The sequence below is a fragment of the Bos indicus x Bos taurus genome, chromosome 3 (assembly GCF_003369695.1).
Source record: "Bos indicus x Bos taurus breed Angus x Brahman F1 hybrid chromosome 3, Bos_hybrid_MaternalHap_v2.0, whole genome shotgun sequence".
Classification (NCBI taxonomy): domain Eukaryota; kingdom Metazoa; phylum Chordata; class Mammalia; order Artiodactyla; family Bovidae; genus Bos; species Bos indicus x Bos taurus.
The window spans coordinates 70678634-70704586 of record NC_040078.1 but is presented as its reverse complement, the minus strand read 5'-3'; the positions used below and the strand labels follow the sequence as shown (position 1 = coordinate 70704586).

General features: G+C 35.8%; 1 protein-coding gene across 1 annotated transcript in view; it reads left to right on the top strand.

The window, feature by feature from the left end:
* Positions 1–2508: 2508 nt before the first annotated feature.
* Positions 2509–25953, top strand: part of LOC113889730 (serine/threonine-protein kinase TNNI3K) — a 345390-nt gene continuing 321945 nt past the window's right edge. The window contains exons 1-4 of the mRNA XM_027536876.1: positions 2509–2613; positions 3218–3326; positions 16997–17082; positions 18155–18252. Of these exons, the coding sequence (XP_027392677.1) occupies positions 2574–2613; positions 3218–3326; positions 16997–17082; positions 18155–18252 (333 nt within the window). The 5' untranslated portion in view covers positions 2509–2573. The remainder of the gene's footprint in view (positions 2614–3217; positions 3327–16996; positions 17083–18154; positions 18253–25953) is intronic.

Sequence of the window (25953 nt, the reverse complement as noted above, 5' to 3'; positions counted from 1 at the left end):
GTCACAAAAGGGCTAATAGATAGTGTTCCTTTGGAAGCAGGAAATTCAATAACATTTAATATTTTAGGTATCGAGATTATTATTCTCACCATTTTTAGCAAAATCTATTGCCTCAGGGTGTAGAAAAATTCAATTGAGTTGTTGATTGGGTTTTAAAACCTACTGCAGTTTAGTCGTTCAGTCTTGTCCGATTCTTTGCAAACCCATGGACTGCAGCACGCCAGGCTTCCCTGTTCATCACCAACTCCTGGAGCTTGCTCAAACTCATATCCATAAAGTTGGTGATGCCATCAGACAATCTTAGCCTCTGTCGTCCCCTTCTCCTCTTGCCTTCTTTGCTAGCATCAGGGTCTTTCCCAATGAGTTAGTTCTTCACATCAGGTACAAAGTTATAGGTCTTTTTTAAGGGGAGTGCCATTTTTTTCTTTGAAAAGTGCAAGCATGCAATGCCTTTGCATAGTGCTTTCAGATTTGGGCAATGTTTTCTCAGGACACTGGAATAGCTAAGTCTTTACTTAATATTTCTCTAATTTCCAGAAGAGCCTTATTGCTTCATGGAGGAAATGATAAACATAAAACTCCATTAATAAAAAAAAAAAAAACCTACTGCAAAAATTTTAGTTTTGAAAGTCAAAGCTTTCATTTGTAAGAGCCAAGCTTTCTGAGATAATAAAAATATTTGCAAAAATTAAAAGAAAAAATCCTAAAGATCAATGCATTACATTTATGTACCGAAGGGGAATTTGAAAAGACAGTGTAAGATGATATAAGAATTAGCTTTTCCTTCATTGGTAGAGGAAATGAACACCCACTTATACACTGAGATATAAGGTTTGAAATAGTGGAGAGAGAAATAAGAAAGAAGATCGGGAAAGAACAGATTTAGACGTCCTCAAGAAGGTCAAAAGCCCTGGCTCCCATCCCTGTCCCTCTCGATTCACGGTATGAAAACCATGGAAATCTGAGAGACGGGAACTTGTACTTTGCATTCCAAGGTGTAGCTCTGGGAGATTGCCAGCCTCTTTAAAAAGACTATCTAGTTTGGTCTTCAGGACTTCAGGACAGGACTGAATGCTTGGTCACCAGAACCAAGCATTTAGGAAGTCAGGTGCCTAGACCAGTGAGCCGGAGAAGAGCATGTCTGGGGAAAGGAAGGATTTTCTGACCTAAAGGGATGGGCATCACACAAGTGCTGAAAGCTGGTATAGCTGAAGTCCTCAAACAAGGAAAATGCAGAGTGCGTGGATGAAGTAATCAGAGGCCACTACAGTGTAGCAGACATCAATGGCCCTGGCAGCATATACTGAGGGAGGAAAAATCAGAATTATATCCAGGGGAGGACAGAGGTTAGATACCAACTTCTCTAACTATATCTGATCAGTATAGAGACTGTCCCTCTGGAACTTAGATTACCTTTGCTGAGAAAAAGTTGTGGGAAATGATTAATTTGTCTAAGCAGTTGCTTTAAAAAGAAGAAGTTATTTGAACTCTCAATTTTAATAAATAGGAAATTGAAAGTATAGCCTCTAAAGGAGGATTTCAAGATTGACGTGTGTGTATTCTAGGTATAATTACATTATCCAAAAGAAATATATAGTTGAAAATCTCTGGGTTTCCCATTTATTCTCCATCATACCCTGAGTTCATTTATATCAATAGAAATATGCATGTACAAAGAGAAAAGCCGCTGTGAAGTGTAATATCTAACTTGGACTTTAGAATCATATAGACTCAGATTCCTCTACCTGCTAGCAAATCTGGATTTTGTCATCTATGAGATGAGAATACCATACACCTTGCAGGATTGTATAAGGTATAAATGACAAAATGCATATAAAACACTTAGACTAGTGTCTGGCATGCTAAGCTTTCCATCTTATTATCTGTAATCTTATTGTTCTTGTCATTGTTATTTTATGAATTGCCGTTTGTAGAAATCACTGTCTTAGATCCTTATCTGTGACTCATGGTCAATATAATCAACGAGTGGTATAAATTAATCATGGTCTATGTTGAGAATTTCTTCCTGGAAAAATAGTTTTGTAGTTCTGCTTTAGGCCAAATTCACATTCATTTCTATTAGTAGCATGCCATAGGATGTTGATTTCCATTATTTATATTCTATCGAGACGAATTCTATCACAAGTCACCATTTTCCAACAATCTTTACTTTGGCTTAGGAGAAAACGATCCTGAAAGATGATCTAGGTAGTTTTAATAGCTCTTTCTGAACCTCAGATGTAACAGAATGACTTTCTAGATTAAAAGAAATGCCCATCAAGGTGCATATGGATAGATAATCAATGGATGGAGGCAAATAATCGTATGGAAACATTTACTCTTTATCTTTGCTATAGTTCTTTTAAATAGACTGATTAATTCCTTTCATGATTTCACCCTTGAAACCACAAACTATTTAGTTCTTTGTAATTGTTGCATGACATTCCATTTGGCAGTCAGCTTATTTTTAGCCAGACTATCAAAGTATTTTTCAACTGGACTGTCACTGCACTTGTACTTGGAATCTTGCAACCTCAGGAACTGCACTGGGGAAAAGAAGAAACTTCTAACAAATGGGAAATTATAAATCCAGACCAACGCAAACTTGTACTGGTAATTATTCCTGTATCTTTAAATGTAATATAATTCAGTAGGTAGTATATATAGTTAACATTTCACTGGAATATCTGCTAATTTTTGCAAGAGGACAAGACAAAATTTATGCAAAAGTGTTAAGATTATCTGAACTCAAATTATTTTTTCTCTGAAAGATCTTTAGAAAAAAACACAAAATTTCTTATAATACTATAGTGTTTTAGTTCCTAGGTATAATGCTATAGAAAAAAATTTGGAATACTGTTGCATATAGGGATTTTAGGATTACATGTTAAGTATCTAGTACTTAAAACCTAAAAACTCTTGTCTAGCAACTAGAGATTGCTATAATTATGATGCAATAAAATCAAATGAAATAAGTCAAATATATTCTTCTATATAAATATATTATCCAGTATCGAATGGGTTTTTAATTACTACAATTCTATATGATTGCCTTTTAAATATAAACATCTGCATTTTAAACCCAATCAGTAATTTAAATTAAGTATTGTTTAATTCAGAGTAAGAACAGAGTTTTAATCACTTGTATGTTATGAGCTGTGTCTACATTTTGCAAAGCACAGCTATGAATCAGTCCCTTTTTGTTTTTCTTTACTAGATGAATGGAAGAAGAAAGTCAGTGAATCTTATGTTATTGTAATAGAAAGATTAGAAGATGATCTGCAGATCAAAGAAAAAGAACTTACAGAACTGAGGCATATATTTGGGTAAAGTTGTCAGAGTTATTATTTCTATGTATGTGTCTTCATTGTTGATCTAGTTTTTAGCTATACCTATGTTTAAAAATGCAACTCATGTAACCTTCAACATTAACCTTAGAATATAAGGTTATATTCTAACCTTTCATATAGCCCCTGACCATTCATATAGTCCCTAAAATACAAATATATTGCCTCCTTAAAATATGCCTTGCCTGTTCGCATCACTTAAGTTTAAAGAGAGAGGAACCTGAAGGTTAGCCTTTGAAAACAAACTGTTGCTGATCTGAATAATCTTTAGAATTAGATCACTCTTATAAGCCATGCCAGCAACAAACACTAAGACTTCTCTTCTCAAATGGTGATGGAATACTGGCCACATTTTTCTTTTTGGACTACTGGAGAACTCCAGATGTATCAAACCCTTTGGTCCCTTGACATTGAAAGGCTGTCTCTTAATGAAACTGAGTATCGCTCTGCCCTTGAACAAGCATATAACAATGTGTAATATTGGCTTCAGGCTTTCACTGGGTTTTGTTCTATGATAACAAGATAAAAATAATCTGGCATAGTGTCACAACCTTGTAAGACACAAAATGTTCAGAAAAGAGGGGCAGAGCCCTTATACACACTAGCAACCTTCTGAAGAAATTGAATGTGGCATTGAGAAACAATATATTTTGGAGAGTCAATTTGAGTTAGCTGCCTGACTGAGGAAAAGTTCCATGAAGGCCAATTAGCCATGTTCACTTATAGCTGTGTTAATCATATAATACTTTTATAACAAAGAGCTCTATCCATTTTACTTGGAAAATAAAGGTAATAAAGCAATGACCAAATGACATATTTTTAAGAAAAAATTTAGATATAGTAAACATACAAACCTCACATAACTGGCAAATAAAACCACCCATGTATAATAGAGTTTATATAAAATTGTCAGTGGTTTAATAAGGCCTTCACAAATACTCAGTTTATAGTTTGGGAAATAGTTAATTCTCCATGTTATTTAGCCCAAAATGATTAACTCCATTTTGACACTTTGATGAGATACCCTGGGATGGCTTTTGCAAGTATTATCACATACTGTCTTATGGGAAAACATTTGAAATTCCTATAGAGATGTGACTGACACTGTGGTATAACAGATTTATGCATACATATTAATTTTGTTGGAAAAAAGCTATGAATATAAAACTTAATCATAAGTCCTCTAGTTCTTATTGACTCAGATAAATATGCTGAATAAGATGTGATTAAATTAGAGATTTTCCTCAACTTTGTCATTTTTTTTTAATTTGGGAAGTATTATGCAAATATGTCAAGGCTAATTTAAACAGACATATCCTTCTAAGGATTAGGCTTGAAATGTACTTTTTCTCTCAAATCGTATCAACAACAAGTAGCTGTTTCTACACGTCCTGTTCTGGCCTACTTTTCTCCTAAATTTCTACTATATGTGATGAATGTGACCTCCTTTTTGCTGATTAGTATTGTAGAGGGCATAGGTGAAAGACAGGAACAAGTGTAACTTATAGTTCAGAATTTATTGTGCCAGCTATATTCAAGGTGCTATTCCAGATACATCGAATATGAACCATTCATTATTAAATCATCACCATGACCCTGTGTGATAGGAAATATTCATTGTGGTGGATAATAAACTAAGGAGTAGAGACGATGGATCTTGTCAAGATCATTTGGTCAAGTACTGGAACTATGATTTGTAGCGAGGTCTACCCAGCTCCATAGAGAGAGCTTTTCCTACCACATCCTGATTCTTGTTCCAGGAGTTCACAATCTGGTTGAGGGGAAACACATATATAAATATCTCACAGAAGACAGTCTATGACAAGCACAAAGTGGAAGGAAAAACAGAACAGTTTTCAAATATAAAAAATACGAAGTTTGATGTCTTGATTTATTCATTGGTTTTTATAAAGCATTCCAGATAAAAGGCAGAGTTAAGTAAGTATATATAGGCAAGAATGGATGAGTACCATGGAAAGTCTACTACAACCAAGAAAACTTTATGTCTTGGCCATCTTCTCTAAGTAAAGTAAAAAAGCTGTTTCAGTCAGCATTTACAGGCAATGTATCCTTAGCTATATTGCTTTATCTCCTTGAGCCTCATTTATACTGTAAAATGTAATTACAGCGTCACAGGACTTTAAAAAATGATGTCAAATTATGAATACAGGGCCTAATGCACAGTATGCATTGAATAATTGGAGGTATTGATTATCATGATTAATTGGATAAATAAGGGCAGTTTGAAAGACTGAACACCTTATTGACAAGTAGGAGTAAATTTGACAAGTTTAGTCAAAGTTAAGAAGTGAGAAAATTAGGATAAAGTGTTTTTTACATCAAGAAGACATTTTCAAAAATAAAAATGTAAAATGTTGAAACAATTCAAAATAGTGCCAAAATCTGATATATAACTTTTAAAGCTTGCGATCAAGAGGGATTGGAACATTTTTCAGACTAGAGTATTAGAAAGTTCATCAAAATGGATGTCAAAGATGATAGGGCATTTTGAGGAAAGGAAGATTGGTAGCCTGGTGCTGAAGCTGTTAAAGAAGCTGTAGAAATGTCCCATTATCCAGAAGTAATAATGAGGCTGAGGCCAGGATTACCCACAGCCTAGAATCATGTCTCTCCAAGGGCTAAGGACCTCCCACAGTTTTCTAACAAAAATTTTAGATTCCATCATTCTATCCCATATCAAGTGAATCAGAATCTCTGGGGCTGATTTCCAGAGACCTGAATTTTTAACAAGCTTCCCCAGGTAATACCTTTGCATACGAAAAATGATACTTCAGCTAAAGTTTGGAAACGACACTTCCAGAAAGATATCTAAGTTGCACTGAGAACTCTGCTTGCTGTGATATTGGTAAAGGGACGAGGAACATGAAAACAGAAAGCAAGGCAACTAGTATGGTCTATAGAGAGACAAGGAAGCAAACAAACAAAACATGAGTACTCTGCTCTGCTATCAAGGCAAACAGCATCAGAGGGAAAGAAAGTCAATCCTGCCGAAGGCAAAGTTCTGAGATTTTTTTTCTTTTCTCTAGAATAAAATGATAGATGACAAGCAAAGAAAAAAATGGAGTATTGAGAATATATTATAAATTGTCTTACTCATTGACTCACACAACAAAATTTTAAAAGTAATTAAGTTTAATCAGAATTACATGGACAGAGGAGCCTGACGGGCTACAGCCCATGGGATTGCAAAGAGTCAGACACAAATGAGTGACTGACAGCAAATATTTTATGAGATCACATTTAATTGAGCATCTAGGACATTTTAGCTGTTAAATCTTAGACTCTTTCTCATTTTGATTCATGCTTTATGTAATGTAAGGAGTGCTTCAGTGATGGACAACTCTGTTATGCTGCTTGACATCAGGCTTCCTCTGAACAGGCAGATAGCAGGAAAACTATCAAGTACCTAAAATGAATCATTTAATACTAGAGTCATAGATGAAGGATCACTAGTGCAAACATAAATTTGTCTGGTGTTTTGTTGTTGTTTTTTTTTTGCAGTTTTTTGGTTGTTTTCATTTGTTGAAGTTTCTTTATAGCAACTAATCCCATTCATTAAAAGAGACTTTCTGCCTCATAAAGCAAGAATTCAGTTCAGTTACTGACTTATGTCACATCAAATACACAATTTCCAGTATAGCTTTCACTCACAATATAATACAAAGCAATATAAGTGCTAAACTTAAAAAAGACAAAAAGAGCTAAAAGATGATTGATTATGCTAATTTATAGCAGCTTTGCAAAGGGAACTTGATATGGGAAAGAAGAGGAATGGAAATTGAATGTTCATTCATCTTCCATAATAAAGTTGCATTCACTCTTAATTTTGAACATTTCTTAAGATAATAGATGAGAGACTGGAAAAGATGAGTAAATAGAGAAGCAGAAGAAGGAAAGACAAAAGTGGTACCCTGAAGTACAGTGTGTGGTTATTTCCTCCTCTGCACCATTTCTGTTCTTTGTGTTTATCAATATAATAACACTTACTACTTGGTGTTATCAATTTACAGGTCTGTCTATTAACTGGTATTAATATATATGTTCACTAAAGACAGCTTCTTTGTGTATTCAGCTTTATCTATAGTTGCATTTATTTGTAATACCTATTTGTATATCACTTGAAAACAAATTGACAGTTTAATGCCTACCATTTGTCAGGCATGCACCTAGGTATTTTAAAGACTCTTGAGAGTCCCTTGGACTGCAAGGAGATTCAACCAGTCCATCCTAAAGGAGATCAGCCCTGGGTGTTCTTTGGAAGGAATGATGCTAAAGCTGAAACTCCAGTACTTTGGCCACCTCATGTGAAGAGTTGACTCTTTGGAAAAGACTCTGATGCTGGAGGGATTGGGGGCAGGAGGAGAAGGGGACGACAGAGGATGAGATGTCTGGATGGCATCATCAACTCGATGGGTGTGAGTTCGAGTGAACTCCAGGAGTTGGTGATGAACAGGGAGGCCTGGCATGCTGCAATTCATGGGGTCGCAAAGAGTCAGACACAACTGAGCAACTGAACTGAACTGAACTCATATAATTGTAATTGTATACATGTAAGGTGCTTTGAACACCGTAACTGTCACATGGACAACACTCAAAAATGTTAGTTAAAAACTAATCATCATTATTTATGTTCACATCTTTCTGGGGTATGTATTGCACTTACCATTTTATACCTGAAGAAAATGAGGCTAATCAAGTGAAACTGGCTTGAACCAGGTTACACATAGTTCTCTCTAACTTAGTACCTTGCTCACTTGCACTACCTTTCCCTTTTTTTTCCTCCCTCTGTTCTTCTCTCCCATCCCATACTGGAGGGAAAATAAATATGGATAATATTATCTTTGAAAACTTTTCACCTTCACAATGCCACTGTACAGTTTTGCTATGTCCTGTGTATTAGTACTGTCGCTACATGTGGTAGTGGAGGAATATAATTTACAATCCCACTCCCACCCCTTGGTGATACATGGACTTCTTCCACGATCTTTGTAAACCACTTATAAGTTGGCTTTCCACATGCAACTTTTGAAAGACTTCCAATTTAATTGTTTTGTTTCAACGTTTTTAAGTCTTTAGAAATTTTAGAACTATGTTTTTCTGATTTCATCATCAAGCCTACTTTTTACCTGCTTAATCTGTAATATATCTATAGAGATCCCCAAAGAAGTTATAATTTTTCAGTGCTATCACTTTTCAACATAATCAGAAGAACCCTATTTTTTTTTCTCATTTTTAACCTTATTTTGACATTGAATAGATATACTTTGGTCAATAGTGTATTAACACTTTGAAACTGTGAAATGTCTCACTTTGAAATTGATTAGGTTTAATGAATAAAAATAGTCAAAAGTTTATCCCATGAGAAAGCAGTTGCAATGTTAAGAGGAATTTAAAAAAAAAAAAAAAGGAAAGAGAAAAATAATGAAGGCATTTTCTGAGTTGTATCTTCCTGCTTCTTTTCTTCCTGAAAAGTTCCTCTGGCCCCAGCTGCAGTCCACCATACTTATCCAACAAATGAAATATCTCCCCTAAATCTACTTTTTCAGAACTATAAACAATTATGAAATTTAGCTGTTATAAAATGAATAGCTCCAGAAACAATACAGGCTGATCTTGCCTAAAAAGAGTGAAATTCTCTATCAGGGCGCTAAGTAGAGTGTTGAGGGAGGAAATTACATCTTAATAAAATTGAGTGAAAGATTATTTGGTATGTTTGGTGAGTGCATTGTGTTAATTAACAATGAAACAGAAAACAAACAAACAAAAAGATCGCAAACCAAAAAGCAGAGAATTCACACTGTCCCAAGACTGTTTACCTCTCTATATCCTTTCTTGCTTGTCTACATAAAACTTAGTGGGGTTTACTGGTGGCTCAGATGGTAAAGAATCTGCTCACAATGCAGGAGACCCGGGTTCAATCCCTGAGTCAGGAAAATCCCCTGGAGAAGGGAATGGCAACCCACTCCAATATTCTTGCCTGGAGAATTCCATGAACAGGTGAGCCTGGTGGGCTACAGTCCATGGAGTTGCAAAGAGTTTGACAGGACTGAACAACTAACACTACTACTACTAAGTAAAACTTGTTATGAATAATAGTTTTACAGGAATATTGTGCAAAAACATTCAAGCAGCTTGATCTCAAACTCTCACTCACTCTCTCTCTCTGCCTCTTTCTCTTTAACTTCGTACTTAACTCAGTTTTACTGGCTTTCTCCATTTTATCCTCCTTCCGATCTTCCCTCCCATCCCATGCTACCTTCTTCTTCCCTTTCTACTTTCCTATCCCTCTTCTCAAATGCAAAGCAAAATAATAAAAAAGTTAAAATAATTAATACCAATAGTCTCAACACTCTAGTAAAAATAATTATTACAGCACTAGTACTTACAAAAGTTTTAAAAGATCTAACTCATTTAAACCTCAAAATAACCCTATGAGGTAAGAATTCTTATTATATCCATTTTATTTTCCTTAACTACTTTCATTTCATTTCAGTTGCTCAATCATGTCCAACTCTTTGTGACCCCATGGACTTCAGCATGCCAGGCTTCTCTGTGCATCATAAACTCCCAGAGACTGCTCAAACTAATGTCCATCAAGGTCGTGATGCCATACAACCATTTCATCCTCTGTCATCCCTTTATCCTTCTGCACTCAATCTTTCCCAGCATCAGGGTATTTTCCAATGAGTCAGTTCTTAGTTCTTCTCATCAGGTGGCCAAGTATTGGAGCTTCAGCTTCAGATCAGTCCTTCCAATGAACACCCAGGACTGATCTCCTTTAGGTTGGACTGGTTGGATCTCCTTGCAGTCCAGGGACCTCTCAAGAGTCTTCTCCAACACCACAGTTCAAAAGCATCAATTCAAAAAAAAAAAAAAAAAGCATCAATTCTTTGGCACTCAGCCTTCTATATGGTTCAACTGTCACATCCATATATGATACTGGAAAAACCACAGCTCTGACCTTATGGACCTTAGTTGGCAAGTAATGTCTCTGCTTTTTAATATGCTGTTTAGGTTGCTCATAACTTTTCTTTCAAGGAGCAAGTGTCTTTTAATTTCGTGGTTGAGGTCACCATGTGCAGTAATTGTGGAATCCAAGAAAATAAAGTCTGCCACTGTTTCCATTGTTTCCTCATCTATTTGCCATGAAGTGATGGGACCAGATGCCATGATCGTCATTTTTTGAGTGTTGAGTTTTAAGCCAGCTTTTTCACTCTCCTCTTTCACTATACAAAAGGCTCTTTAATTCCTCTTCGCTTTCTGCCATAAGTAGGTGGTGTCATCTGCATATCTGAGGTGATTGATATTTCTCCCGGTGATTTTGATTCCATCTTGTGCTTCATTCAGCCCAGCATTTTGCATGATGTAGTCTCATATAAGTTAAATAAGCCAGGTGACAATATATAGCCTTGACATACTTCTTTTCCAATTTCTACTGGTCTTTTGTCCCATGTCCAGTTCTAACTGCTGCTTCTTGACCTACATATTTCTCAGGAGACAGGTAAGATGGTCTGGTATTCCCATCTCTTTAAGAATTTTCCACAGTTGATTGTGGTCCACAAAGTCAAAGGCTTTGGCATAGTCAATAAAGCAGAAGTAGATGTTTTTCTGGAACTTTCTTGCTTTTTCTGTGATCCAACGGATGTTGGCAATTTGATCTCTTGTTCCTCTGCCTTTTCTAAATCCAGCTTGAACATCTGGAATTTCACTGTTCATGTACTGTTGAAGCCTTGCTTGGAGAATTTTGAGCATTACTTTGCTAGCATGTGAGAGGAGTGCAATTGTGCAGTAGTTTGAACATTCTTTGGCATTGTCTTTCTTTGGGACTGGAATGAAAACACCTTTTCCAGTCCTGTGGCCACTGCTGAGTTTTCCAAATTTGCTGGCATATTGAGTGCAGCAGTTTCATAGCATCATCTTTTAGGATATGAAATAGCTCAGCTGGAATTCCATCAACTCCACTAGCTTTGTTCATAGTGATGCTTCCTAAGGCCCACTTAACTTTGCATTCCAGCATGTCTGGCCCTAGGTGAATGATGATACCATTGTGGTTATCTGGTTCATGAAGATCTTTTTTGTATAGTTCTTCTGTGTATTCTTGTCACCTCTTCTTAATATCTTCTGCTTCTGTTAGGTCCATACCATTCTGTCCTTTTTTTTTTTTTTTCTTTGATATCATTTAGCTCCAGGAATACAGTAACATGTCAAAAACTCTTCGCAACCTCATGAACTTTACAGTCCATGGAATTCTCTAGGCCAGAATCCTGGAGTGTGTAGCCATTCCCTTCTCCAGAGATTCTTCCCAACCCAGGGATCAAACCCAGGTCTCCCGCATTGCAGGCAGATTCTTTACCAGCTGAACCACTAAGGAAGCCCAAGAATACTGGAGTGGGTAGATGATCCCTTCTCCAGCAGATCTTCCCGACCCAGGAATCAAACCAGGGTATCCTGCATTACAGTCAGATTCTTTATCAGCGGAGCTACCAGGAAATCCCCAACTCTTCTTTATCTACCACCATATCTCAATAATTTTTAAATGTATAAATGAAAGAATGAATATGCTTCATAGTGTTAGTTTGCAAACTTGGTCTGGGAGATACTGGAGAAATACGTTTCTGTGTATTTCTTGGATATACATTCTGGGAATAGGTCTTATTGATGACTTTTCTGTTTTTATTAGGGTTTTTTGGGTGGGTGGGTATCAGCAGCATCCATTAAAAACTACACAAGAAGTTACAACCAGCCGTTTGAAACCTAAATGATCAATTTTGGAAACTAGATGGCCCATAACAAAATTTGGCCTTCTTTCTAACTTCTTTGCCTTTACCTACATTTCAGCCAATGAATTAATTTAAGAAATGTATCTACCTATCTTTAGATTTTGCCTTTGCCAAGTGTTCAAATGTTACATTTTAATAAGTTTCCATTTGTGATCATGTCACATATTTCCTTTAAAGGATGGGATCATGAGAAGAAGTTTAATTGGATCACAAAACTACTACTTTTCAGGATAAAAGATAAAGGCTAAGGAAAGAGTTCATTATGTTACAACAAAGAAAGTAACCTTTGGACACAAAACAACCATTTTTAATGATTAAGGACAGACTTTATTATTAGAAGTATATTCATAATAGTGACTTCATTTTAATTAGGAACTTCATTCATGCCCCAGCAAGCACTGTGAACTTATTAGGATGTGTTAAGTTACAGTATGGCATGGCAGGTGATGAAAAATGTAAGGGAGAATTAAAAAATAAATTGAGCTTAGAATATTAGAATATGTAAGTGATATTCATTTGGCAGCGAATTTGACATGTACAGTTCCTTAGAAGAAGCAGAAGAAGAGAAAAAGAAATATCTATCCCAGGAATGATTGCTTTAAAATCTTGAATACTTTAATTGCATGTGTCAAAACAGAAATATTTGACTATAAGCAAGTGGGAAGTAAGAATTAGAATTCAAATATAGCCCCAAAGTTACTCTCATTAAAAAATTACATTCCAGTCATTAAAATTTAGATTAAAATTTTACTATTAAAATTGTATTTGACTGCCACTGTGGGAATCTATTTTCTGCTTATTCATTTTGTTGGCATTCACAGAAGCTGCATGAGTTTAGGGAGAGTAGAATTCAAGAGGAAAACAAAAGTAAGAGACTACAGCTCAGTTTTGACAGAATGCTATTTAGCACTCTATACTGATTCACACCTGTAAGGAAGGATGTGCGGGTTTGATTCCTGGGTCAGGTTACAGCCCATGGAGTTGCAAGAGTAGGACACAACTTAGCGACTAAACCACCACTACTACTGATTCACTTATGAATGGTCAAGTCTAGTATAAGATTTAATAAGTTAAAGAATGATTGGTAAATAAAAAGTCTCTAATTAATTCATATTTTCAGTCTAGTCTTATGTAAATAGACATTAATTTGGTATTTAAAAAAAAATAAAACACTGGATGTTAGCACTTTACTTTTCTGTTTATTCAGTATGTACTTCCTTTGCAAAGCTGCTTGGAGCATTAAAGATCAGGATTAATGCTAAGGTCAGTGCAGGATTCTATCTAGTACACATATTCCCAAGACTGATGCACTTAAATGATCTGGGAATTAGTGACTAGTTTCTATCAAATAGACTGTTGAAAACAACCTGAAACAAGCATTAAGAACAGAGGTGGAGCACACAGTTGATGTTCAGTAGATGCTGTGCCAGACTGATTGAATATATCATCAAAGCTAGATCATGGAAAAAGAAAGCAATTAAGTCTATCTTCTCAGTAAAATGATTTTCAGCACAACCTTTTTTCCTTTGGATTTTGTTGTTCTTTTAATCGCTTCAGTGTTAATACCTTCCCCATAATAATGATGCTGCTGGACTTGCATCACAAAACCGTGATAGTTTGCGCTGTGAATCACTGAGTGTTGCTCTGAATCACTGATAGGTGCTAGGTGTCGCGACAGTGAACTTAGTTAAAATAGGGAAACTTACAGGTTGTCAAATGTGAGGGGTCAAAGAAGGTCAAACTCGGTTTGAAAACTGTGCTAAAATTCTCTCAAGGGAGAATGGCATTGAAACATGTAAAATATCATGTAAGAAACGAGTTGCCAATCCAGGTTCAATGCACAATACTGGATGCTTGGGGCTAGTGCACTGGGATGACCCAGAGGGATGGTATGGGGAGGGAGGAGGGAGGAGGGTTCAGGATGGGGAACACATGTATACCTGTGGTGGATTCATTTTGATATTTGGCAAAACTAATACAATTATGTAAAGTTTAAAAAAAAAAAGATTTAGACTACAAAAGGAAAGTCACATATTCACAGTAAACTTGCTAAAAATCAAAATAATATTTAATAACATATCATGTACCAAATAATGTAGAAAGTACTTAATCTCATTTTCTTCACAATGCAATGTCATATGAATCATTTTAATAATTTTGTAACTGAAGAAAACGAAGCTTGAGGACGTTAAATAACTTGCTCAAATTGGAGGGGAAAAAAATACTACTTAAAAAAACAGAAACAGGATTTCAATCCTGGTGTATATACAAGGCCCATGATCTAAGTACTTACACTGCTGAAATGATTTCTTCCACTTTTAAAACATCAAAACATGGTAGGTATTGCTGCATAATATTAGAGATACACACTGACAAACTAATTTACTCAAGGGTTTATTACTCCAGAGGAACTCTCAAGTTCTATCTTCTTTCAGCATTTGCCATATATTCCATTATAGTTAGCTCACAAGACAGTACTTTCTCCCATTCTCTCTTAGGCTGAAGATTTTACATAGTTCTTTACACTTAACAGAAGGCTTCCCTCTCCTGCCCCACTCCAATGCTCTGTATTCTGTCTTATATTCTTATTGTATGTTTCCTTTGCTGGATGATGACAGAACCAAGGAAGAAAAGCCAAAGCAGTTCAGAGCAATCTTCAGTTGCTACTTACAGTTTTCTTTTCCTTTTTATTATGGACACTGAAAGTGAAAATGTTAGTCTCTCAGTCTTGTCTGACTCTTTAAGATCCCATAGACTGTAGCCTGCCAGGCTCCTCTGTCCATGGAATTCTCCAGGCAAGAATACTGGAGTCATTCTCTTCTCCAGGGCATCTTCCCCACCCAGGGATCAAACCCAGGTCTCCTGCATTGCAGGCAGATTTTTACCATCTGAGCCATCAGGGAAGCCCATTATGGGCACTAATTTCCTACAAATTTTAAAAGAAAAATCCAATCTACCTAGCTTTGAAAGTTGAGTTCAGTTCTTCAGAAAACCAGTGTTATTTGAAATCATAACTATAGAGAAGATGTCTGTGAATGCATTTCCAAGTCTGGGCTACTGAGTGCACTTTTTTTAGGATTACCCATCAATGAAATATCTCCAACACATCTATAATACAATTAACTTTGAGAATTTAGATGTATGGCTCAGCCTAAGGCCATATATTTCCAAGAACCAAATTATTTCATAAAATTTCCATTCATACTATGAAATAGGTATACCATTTACAATTAGGCTCATTTGGGTAGACAATTTAAATAGTGGGGTTTTCATCCGACTTTTTTTTTTTTTTCTTTTTGCATTGTTCATTGAGGTAGGAGAAAGTGCAAATAGAAGCAAGTTATATTCTTAACTATTTTTCATGAAATCCTGGGCTCCTTGCTATATTAACAATTAGTAAAAATGACTTGGAATTTATTGTACTTCTATGTGTGGCATTCCAAAGTGAGTTGAAGTATGTTTCTCAATATGAGGAAATGTATCTATGGATTTTGCTACTGAGAAGTTGAAGCAAGAAGGCTAAGGAGGTGGAATTCTGGAATATTCTCCTGTCTCTGAAAACAAACCACTGGACTTGCCGTTGCTAATTAAACCATTTTACTGAGATCCTTCACATTCCCTAGAATTAGAGGCTTCTCTTTTTAGCAGCACTCTGGAGAATAGCACCTTTTCTTTTTCTGTTTTAAAATTTCAATAGCTTTTGAAGTTTTTAACTGGGTGCCTTGATAATAATGTTCTGAATTCATAGTACCTTTCAAGTGTACGTACTTTACGAATGATAATAGAAGGCTTATTCACCAAAGACTTTGCTATCTCACTAAAGCTGCTGGAGATTTAAATGGCAGGAGGCAGCCTGGAATTAACCTGGGAGGCCAAAGATGTGATCTCATATCTACTGAAAAAATGTCCTGGCAGTACCAGTGACCTCAAGAGGTCAAGAATTTTAGCTTACATTTTTTTCAAAGGCTACCTATGGCTCTCTAGGGCCCTCCTGGGGCAATGGTCTTTGTTCAGACAAAGTCAAGGATTTCATTAATTGAATCAGTAACACTACTTCTCTTCTCACCTGGGACTGTATCATAGTACCCTATCAGAGTTTAGACCTTCTTTATCTGTGAAATCTGACCCAGTCAGAGTATAAGAAAATTTTCCTTCAGGCAGAATTTGTAATACATTGGGACTCTATTCCTGTCTCCAGAATCTTATCTAATGCTACTATTTTTTTTTTCTTTTTGGAGAGAATTTCTTGAATTTCTCCATAAGTATTATATAAGGTGTTGATTGTAAGAGAAATGAGTTTCCTTTCAAATATCTGTGTTTTCTACTTATACATAAATTTTAATTCATCAGGGTGCCCTGAGAAGTTCAAATTATACATAGAACATACCTTGTATGAGAATCATTAATTTAAACTTGATCTCTCAAACTTTTAATATTATTTCTCATGATTTTAATTGTTCTTCAGCTAGTTGTTGTTGATCACTAAGTCATGTCTGACTCTTTGTGACCCCGTGGACTGTAGCCCACTGGGGTCCTCTGTCCATGGCAATAATACTGGAGTGGGTTGCCATTACCTTCTCTAGGGGATCTTCCCATCCCAGGGATTGAATTCACATCTGCTGCATTGGCAGGCGGATCCTTTACTGCTGAACCATTAGGGAAGCCCCTCTTCATCTAGAGGTATAATCAAAATTATTTTTTCTAGGTACAGAAGAATCCTATAAAAGATATATTTCTGAATTTGTAGTAACAAGATTCATATTATAATTTTTCAAATGAGAAAATGATAAACTAAAAGCTGAAATTTGTAATCATCTGTAAATTTTTTTTTTTTTTTTTTTTTTTTAGCTCTGATGATGCCTTCAGTAAAGTCAATTTAAATTACCGCACAGAAAATGGTCTGTCTCTGCTTCATTTATGTTGCATTTGTGGAGGTGAGTGCTTGGAACTCAATACTCTGTAAACTAGTTATATGTATACATGGTCAGTGATTTGAGCTGCTTGATAGTCTACAAGAGAATTCTATTCATACTCAGTTTTTTCTTTTGCTTTGCTTCAAGTGAAGAAGTAACTAACTTCTAGACAGATATTTCAATTGATTTAGCTCTAAATTTAAGTTTTATTGTGTTCCTACCTTGAATCAGGTATGCTTGGAAAAATTTTTAAAGACGTTTTTTCAGTATCAGGCATGCTAGCCAGGGATTAGGTTAAATTCAGATGCACTTAAAGCATTCCTCAAAACATCATCTAGCAATTGGTTTACAATCTGCAGTAAAATATATAGAAGGTAATAAATGCCAAAGACAAAATCCCAAAGTGAAAATTAGTCAAAGTGAAGACTAAGTGAAATTTGGTTCATAACTTGTTCTGTTCCATTCCTTAATGTATCCCAAGCATCTAGGATGGTCCCTGGCATAAGTAGGTACTCAGTAAATTTACTGAATTGGTAAATGAATACTTTTTTTGTTAATCCAAGCTAATATGCTTTGGACTCAGTTTTTAAAAGAAGACTAATGTATAAGTATTGACTCTAAATATATCCCATCACCACTCCCCAAACAACATATCTTCCCAAATGTTAACACACCTTTCCAACCTTAGTCATTTCCTCGATATTTCTCTGATCTAAATAAACTAATGGTGTAGTGATGTTCTGATTTCTATCTAAGCTTTTTCACAAATATTAAATCATTTACTAGGGTGAATGTTTTCATGTTTTTACTTTTTAAAGTACTATTAGAAGAGCACCAAATAAAAAATGTAGCATAAATTCATTAAAATACACAGCACTGATACAAAGTTTTATAAATGTAGTAGTAAAAATGTTCACTAATAAGTAAGGCTGTTGATTAACTGAAAACTTAACAAATGGCCTGCAGAACAGCAGTCTAGCATTTTCATTCATTGGTGTGATGTTTATAATTCCACTACAGATTAACTTAAAGATTTTTAAGTCCTTTAGTCTATCTCCACAATTTGACTTTTCTCAACTTTTTTCTCTCTAAGGCAACAAGTCACATATTAGAACCCTTATGTTAAAAGGTCTCCGCCCATCTCGACTGACAAGAAATGGATTTACAGCCTTGCATTTGGCAGTTTATAAGGTACACAAGTTTTGTATATTAGAACCAAAGATGATGGGCTTTGGTTTTTGTCTGATTTTTCAAATTAGTGATCATGGAAATATGCAGGGTGATGAGAACATTACGTTACCGGATAGAGTTCTAGCTACTTCTTTGTTGGGCAGATATCATCAGAACATATTCACTTTATTGCTTTCCATCTTTATCTCATTTAATTCTCACAAGAACCCTGGGAATAAATTACATTATTATCTCAGGGTTACATGGTTAGCTAGTGGTTAGCCAGAATTTAAGATCTGACAGCCTGGTTTTCTTGCCAGAGCTCCTTCCAAGGAGACCAAGCTGCCTCAATGTAGAAGATGATGAGGCTGCATTTGAGGATGAAAGAAGCACGTTGAAGCTGCATTTTTCTGTGTATTTTCCTAATAAACAAATATCTCTAGGGCTCCTTTTAGTTTCTTTCTTTTATCATATTTATGCTTCAGTTGTTTTTGTTTTTTTTTTTCTTTCCTTTGCATCAGACCTTGGTTTTAACATAATTTCAGTACCTTTAAAAAAAAAAAAAAGTGGATTGGATAAACTGGGATACTCAGTGTTGGGGTAGATCCTTGAGACTGTCATAAATATGAATTTATTCAACATATAAATTAAACATAAAAGCTCATTTTCTGACTGTAGTAAGCTTCTACTTATTCTGTACTTATTATAAGCTAAATATCTCACTAGGTTTTATATACTTCATTTCTTTAACATTAAAATAATTTAGTGGGTTTCCTGTTAGTACTTATTTTATGGAAAAGGAAATTGAAGATTACAGTTGGATATCTAGACAGAGAAGCCTGGCATGCTGCTGTCCATAGGGTCGCAAAGAGTCAGACCTGACTGAGCGACTGAACAACAACAAATGATTAGTATCAAGTACAGTTGGCTTTTATTGCATATATTGTTCTTTCTCAATGTTGTATGAATCTGTAACAGGATTTTATTTCAGTTTTGTATGTGCAGGTGTGGTAGTGGCTGGGGCAGGGAGTGGAGAGCGGGCAGCTGTTTGCTTGTATCTGGATCACTTTCACTTTGCTTTGCAACCCTCCCCCAACCTTTAGAGAGTTTATCTCAAAGGTGTGGGGGGAGAGAGCTGATATTCCCATGATTCACATTCACATATGTTCTTGTGATTCATTATGCAAATGCTCTAATCTTCATTCTTTTTCAAGCTCAATCAATGCTTAGTCAATTTGTCCAATTCCTTCTGGAAGAGAGTGTCAGTAAGTGCTAAGTTGTCTTTAAAACCAAAATCACCGCAGATGGTGATTGCAGCCATGAAATGAAAAGATGCTTACTCCTTGGGAGGAAAGTTATGACCAACCTAGACAGCATATTAAAAAGCAGAGACATTATTTTGTCAACAAAGGTACGTCTAGTCAAGGCTATGGTTTTTCCAATGATCATGTATGGATGTGAGAGTTGGATTATAAAGAGGGCTGAGCACAGAAGAATTGATGCTTTTGAACTGTGGTGTTGGAGAAGACTCTTGAGAGTCCCTTGGACTGCAAGGAGATCCAACCAGTCCATCCTAAGGGAAATCGGTCCTGAGTGTTCATTGGAAGGACTGATGCTAAAGCTGAAACTCCAGTATTTTGGCCACCTGATGCGAAGAGCTGACTCACTTGAAAAGACCCTGATGTTGGGAAAGACTGAGGGCAGGAGGAGAAGGGGACAACAGAAGATGAGATGGTGGGATGGCATTACCGACTCAATGGACATGGGTTTAGGTGGACTCCAGTAGTTGGTGATGGACAGGGAGGCCTGGCGTGCTCTGGTTCATGGGGTTGCAAAGAGTTGGACACGACTGAGTGACTGAACTGAACTGAACTGAATCATCCTACAGAACTTGAATGAAAACTGAGTTCAGGGTATTGGAAACAGTGTCTGATACCAGCTTTTCTGCTAAATGGCAGGATGTGACAGTAGAAGAGCTCCAAGGAATAGGAAGCTGGAGATGGGCAGTCAAGTCAGTATTGTGCAATGCTGAATCTGACTGTCTGGAAGAGTCTTCTATATTAGTTCATTTTCCTAAGACAGCATGACGCAACCACCCAAACGGTTTCTGGATGATTTAGTACTACAATCTTAAGAAAATATATTTCTTCCACCTCTGTTTATGAAACCTAAATTTCCATTTTTAGAGTTTCCCTTGCTCTAGTTTTTCTGTTTTCTTATATTTTACCAAAGGATATATGGACTACAACTTTTCAATAACAAATTTAAACAAATTTAAAATCTTAGGACACAAGGTAGGCAAAAAATTTTAAGAAGCCATAATAGAATGCCTGATTACTTATTTTTTAACAAAGATAAAAACAAATGAAATTTACCATTCCACTGTAAACATGGAAACAATATAAATTAGTTATTCATACTAATGTATTATATGTAGTTCTAATTATATCTTCCCTGGACTACTGCAGTAGGCCTCTGATTCATTTGGGGCTGTAGTTTTCTTCCCCCATATAATTTTTTATTCTATTTTACTATTATTTTAAATAAAATGACTTCTAGACTATTATAAGAAATACTTTATCCAGATGAATTGTTTACATTTTGTCCCATCTCCATCATCAGTCTGTTCTTTCTCTGAATCATTTGAAAATAAATTGAAGACAACATTCCCCATAGCTACTAAAATCTACTGACATCTTTATTTCTGAAGACAAAGGAAATTCACTTATATAATCACAATACAGTTATCAAAATCAGAAAATGTAAATTGACACTATACTCTTTATCTAATCTATACTCCAAATTCAAATCTGGTCAGCTATTCCAATACTGTCATTTATAGCTATTAATTTTTTTTATTAGCATTCTGTCCAGAATCATATGTTTCTTGTTTTCTTGTCTCTGTAATCTCCTTTCATCTGAAGGAGTTTCTCTGATTTGCCTTGCCTTTCTTAATCTGAGTATTTTTGATGCGTACAGAACAATAATTGTTATATAGTTCTTTTGATTTTTAGAAATGTTACAATTGAAATTTATTTTATTCTTAATATTCACAAAAAGAATAATTTAATTTTCAAATCATTTTATTGGCCACATTCACTTATACATCCTCCAATGCTGGGCCTGCCTCAGAGCTAAGTATTTTTCACAGGTGAGGGCATGTCTGCTTTCATTAGTAAGAGACGGGAAGATGATTAGCTTTTAAAAGCCATGTGAATAGTTAGATGCCATACTTTTCTTTCTTTGTTTTTGTTTGGTTGTTTTTTTGAAGGAATCAGATTTATTGACATATAATTTATGTACAATAAAACTCACAATTTTAAGTGTAATAGTTGATGACTTTTGAAAATGTATATATTCGTGTACATCATTGTTATGATATAGGACTTTTCTATCATACACAAAAGTTCCCTCATACCTTTATGCAATTAATTCCTTCCTCCATGTCACATGGCCTCTGGAAACCACTGATGCCTTTTCTACCCCTACAGTTTCCCCCTTTTTAGGATTTTATATGAATGCAGTCCATTCAGTTTATTTTATTTCATGTATGGTTTATGATAATGTTACTGTTGTGTGATCAGTAATTCATTTCTTTTATTGGAAAGTTATATTCCCTTACAAGGGTATACCACAGTTTAACAATCTACCTGTTGAAGGATTTACTGAGAATTGTTTTTAGATTTTGACTATTATAAATAAACCTGCTACTAACATTCATATACAAATATTTGTTTGAACATATGTTTTTATTTCTCTTGCTACAATACCTATTAGCAAAATTGCTGGGTCATATGCACAGGCTTCCACGATGGCTCAGTGGTAGGCAAACTGCCTGCCAGTGCAGGAGACGCAAGAGACTCAGATTTGATCCCTGGGTCAGGAAGATCCCCTAGAGGAGGAAATGACAACCACTCCAGTATTCTTGACTGGGGAATCCCATGGACAGAGGAGCCTGGAAGGCTTCAGTCCATAGGGTCCCAAAGAACTGGACACTACTGAATGAGCACATACACACATAGTTAAGTCATGTTTAATTTTAATAAGATGTCAAACTCCTTACCAAACTGGCTGTATCATTTTCCATTTCCATCAGCCATGTATTAGAATCCTAGTTGTTCCACATTTTTGTCAACATTTGGTATGGTAAATATGTTTTTGTTTTAGCCATTATATTAGATGTATGTTATATTATATCATTATGAATATTTTGAATTTCCCCAGTGACTAATGAAGTTGAAAAGATTTTCATGTGTTTGTCGCTGAAAGGTTTTTTGCTATAGTGTCTGTTCAATTATTTTTCCCCATTTTTAAATTTGGTTTATTGTCTTCTTGACTTGTAAGAGACTTTTATATATCCCGGATATAGATTCTGTGTTGGATATACATTTTGCAAAAAGTTTCTCCTTTTCTATGGCTTGCTTTTTCATTTAACAGTGCCATTTAAAGAGAAAAAAGTAACATGCATTATTTTTTAATTGAGGACTCAAGTTATTACACTGTGATCCTTAATATATCACAGGTACTTTCTCTTAATATTGGCCTGTGCTGTGCTTAGTCACTCAGTCATGTCTGACTCTTTGCGACCCCATGGACTGTAGCCCACCAGACTTCTCTGTCCATGGGGATTGTCCAGGTGAGAATAATGGAGTGGGTTGCCATGCCCTCCTCCAGGGGATCTTCCCAACTCAGGGATTGATTCCAGGTCTTATGCATTGTAGGCAGATTCTTTACCATCTGAGCCACCAGGGAAGCCTATGAATACTGGAGTGGGTAGCCTATCCCTTTTCCAGGGGATCTTCATGACCCAGGAATGAAACCAGGATCTCCTGCATTACAGGCGGATTCGTTATCATCTGACCTACCAAGGAAGCCCTAATATTGGCCTACTTCACTCTAAATGTAACACCCTTTCAATGGTATAGTTCCACGTTATCTTCATTCTTTATACTACTTTTGCTATATGTCTTACATCTATACATGTATAATCTCCAATATGTTGTTAGAATTTTCCTGTTAAGCATTAATATCTTTTAAGAAAGTAGAAGAAGAGAAAATATCTTTGGTTTTGAGTAGATGGGTTATAATAATCCCATGTATGATTTCCTCCGTACAAAGCTTTTTGACCATTGAATTTCTTAAATATGTAAGTTTGTTATCATCAAATTTATAAATTTTGACCATTATTTTTTCAAACATGTGTATTAGATTGTTTGATAAACTTCCAAAGATTACCAAGTCTCTGTTCAGTTTTTCGATCCTCTTTCTCTTTGTTTTCAAATTTTGATTATTGCTGTTTATTTGAATTCAACTTTTAATACCATTTGCCATCTCCCATCTGATATTAATCTACTAAGAATTATTCATTTCAGATGTAATTTTCAGTTCCAGAATTTCCACTTAGTGTTAAAATATAATTTCAAATTCTCTGCTATGATTACACTTCTGTTCATTTATGTTTCCATCAGTTCAGTTCAGTTCAGTAGCTCAGTCATGTCCAACTCTTTGTGACCCCATGGACTGCAGCACGCCAGGATTCCCTGTCCATCACCAACTCCCAGAGCTTGCTCAAACTCATATCCATCGTGTCAGTGATGCCATCCAACCATTTCATCCTCTGGCATCTGCTTCTCCTCCTGCCTTCAATCTTTCCCAGTATCAGGGTCTTTTCCAATCAGTTGGTTCTTTCCATCAGATGGCCAAGTATTGTATTGAAGTTTTGGCTTCAGCATCAGTCCTTCCAATGAATATTCAGGACTGGTTTCCTTTAGGATTGACTGGTTGGATCTCTTTGCAGTCCAAGGAACTCTCAAGAGTCTTCTCTGACACCACAGTTCAAAAGTACTAATTCTTTGGTGCTCAGCTTTCTTTTTTTTTTTTTAATTTTATTTTATTTTTAAACTTTACAATATTGTATTGGTTCTGCCATATATCGAAATGAATCCACCACAGGCACACACGTGTTCCCCATCCTGAACCCTCCTCCATCCTCCCTCCCCATACCATCCCTCTGGGTCGTCCCAGTGCACCAGCCCCAAGCATCCAGTATGGTGCATTGAACCTAGACTGCCGACTCATTTCATATATGATATTATACATATTTCAATGCCATTCTCCCAAATCATCTCACTCTCTCCCTCTCCCACAGAGTCCAAAAGACTATTCTATACATCAGTGTCTCTTTTGTTGTCTCATATACAGGGTTACTGTTACCATCTTTCTAAATTCCATATATATGCGTTAGTATACTGTATTGGTGTTTTTCCTTCTGGCTTACTTCACTCTGTATAATAGGCTCCAGTTTCATCCACCTCATTAGAACTGATTCAAATATATTCTTTTGAATGGCTGAGTAATACTCCATTGTGTATATGTACCATAGCTTTCTTATCCATTCATCTGCTGATGGATATCTAGGTTGCTTCCATGTCCTGGCTATTATAAACAGTGCTGTGATGAACATTGGGGTACACGTGTCTCTTTCCCTTCTGGTTTCCTCAGTGTGTATGCCCAGCAGTGGGATTGCTGGATCATAAGGCAGTTCTATTTCCAGTTTTTTAAGGAATCTCCACACTGTTCTCCACAGTGGCTGTACTAGTTTGCATTGCTACCAACAGTGTAAGAGGGTTCCCTTTTCTCCACATCCTCTCCAGCATTTATTACTTGTAAACTTTTGGATCGCAGCCATTCTGACTGGCGTGAAATGGTACCTCTTAGTGGTTTTGATTTGCATTTCTCTGATAATGAGTGATGTTGAGCATCTTTTCATGTGTTTGTTAGCCATCTATATGTCTTCTTTGGGGAAATGTCTGTTTAGTTCTTTGGCCCATTTTTTGATTGGGTCGTTTATTTTTCTAGAATTGAGCTGTAGGAGTTGCTTATATATTTTTGAGATTAGTTGTTTGTCAGTTGCTTCATTTGCTATTATTTTCTCCCATTCTGAAGGCTGTCTTTTCACCTTGCTTATAGTTTCCTTTGTTGTGCAGAAGGTTTTAAGTTTAATTAGGTCCCATTTGTTTATTTTTGCTTTTATTTCCAATATTCTGGGAGGTGGGTCATAGAGGATCCTGCTGTGATGTATGTCGGAAAGGGTTTTGCCTATGTTCTCCTCTAGGAGTTTTATAGTTTCTGGTCTTACGTTTAGATCTTTAATCCATTTTAGGTTATTTTTGTGTATGGCATTAGAAAGTGTTCTAGTTTCATTCTTTTACAAGTGGTTGACTAGTTTTCCCAGCACCACTTGTTAAAGAGATTGTCTTTAATCCATTGTATGTTCTTGCCTCCTTTGTCAAAGATAAGGTGTCCATATGTGCGTGGTAAGAAACAAGACAAGGGTGCCCACTTTCACCACTACTATTCAACATAGTTTTGGAAGTTTTGGCCACAGCAATGAGCAGAAAAAGAAATAAAAGGAATCCAAATTGGAAAAGAAGAAGTAAAACTCTCACTGTTTGCAGATGACATGATCCTCTACATAGAAAACCCTAAAGACTCCACCAGAAAATTACTAGAACTAATCAATGATTATAGTAAAGTTGCAGGGTATAAAATCAACACACAGAAATCCCTTGCATTCATATACACTAATAATGAGAAAACAGAAAGAGAAATTAAGGAAACAATTCCATTCACCATTGCGATGAAAAGAATAAAATACTTAGGAATATATCTACCTAAAGAAACTAAAGACCTATATATAGAAAACTATAAAACACTGGTGAA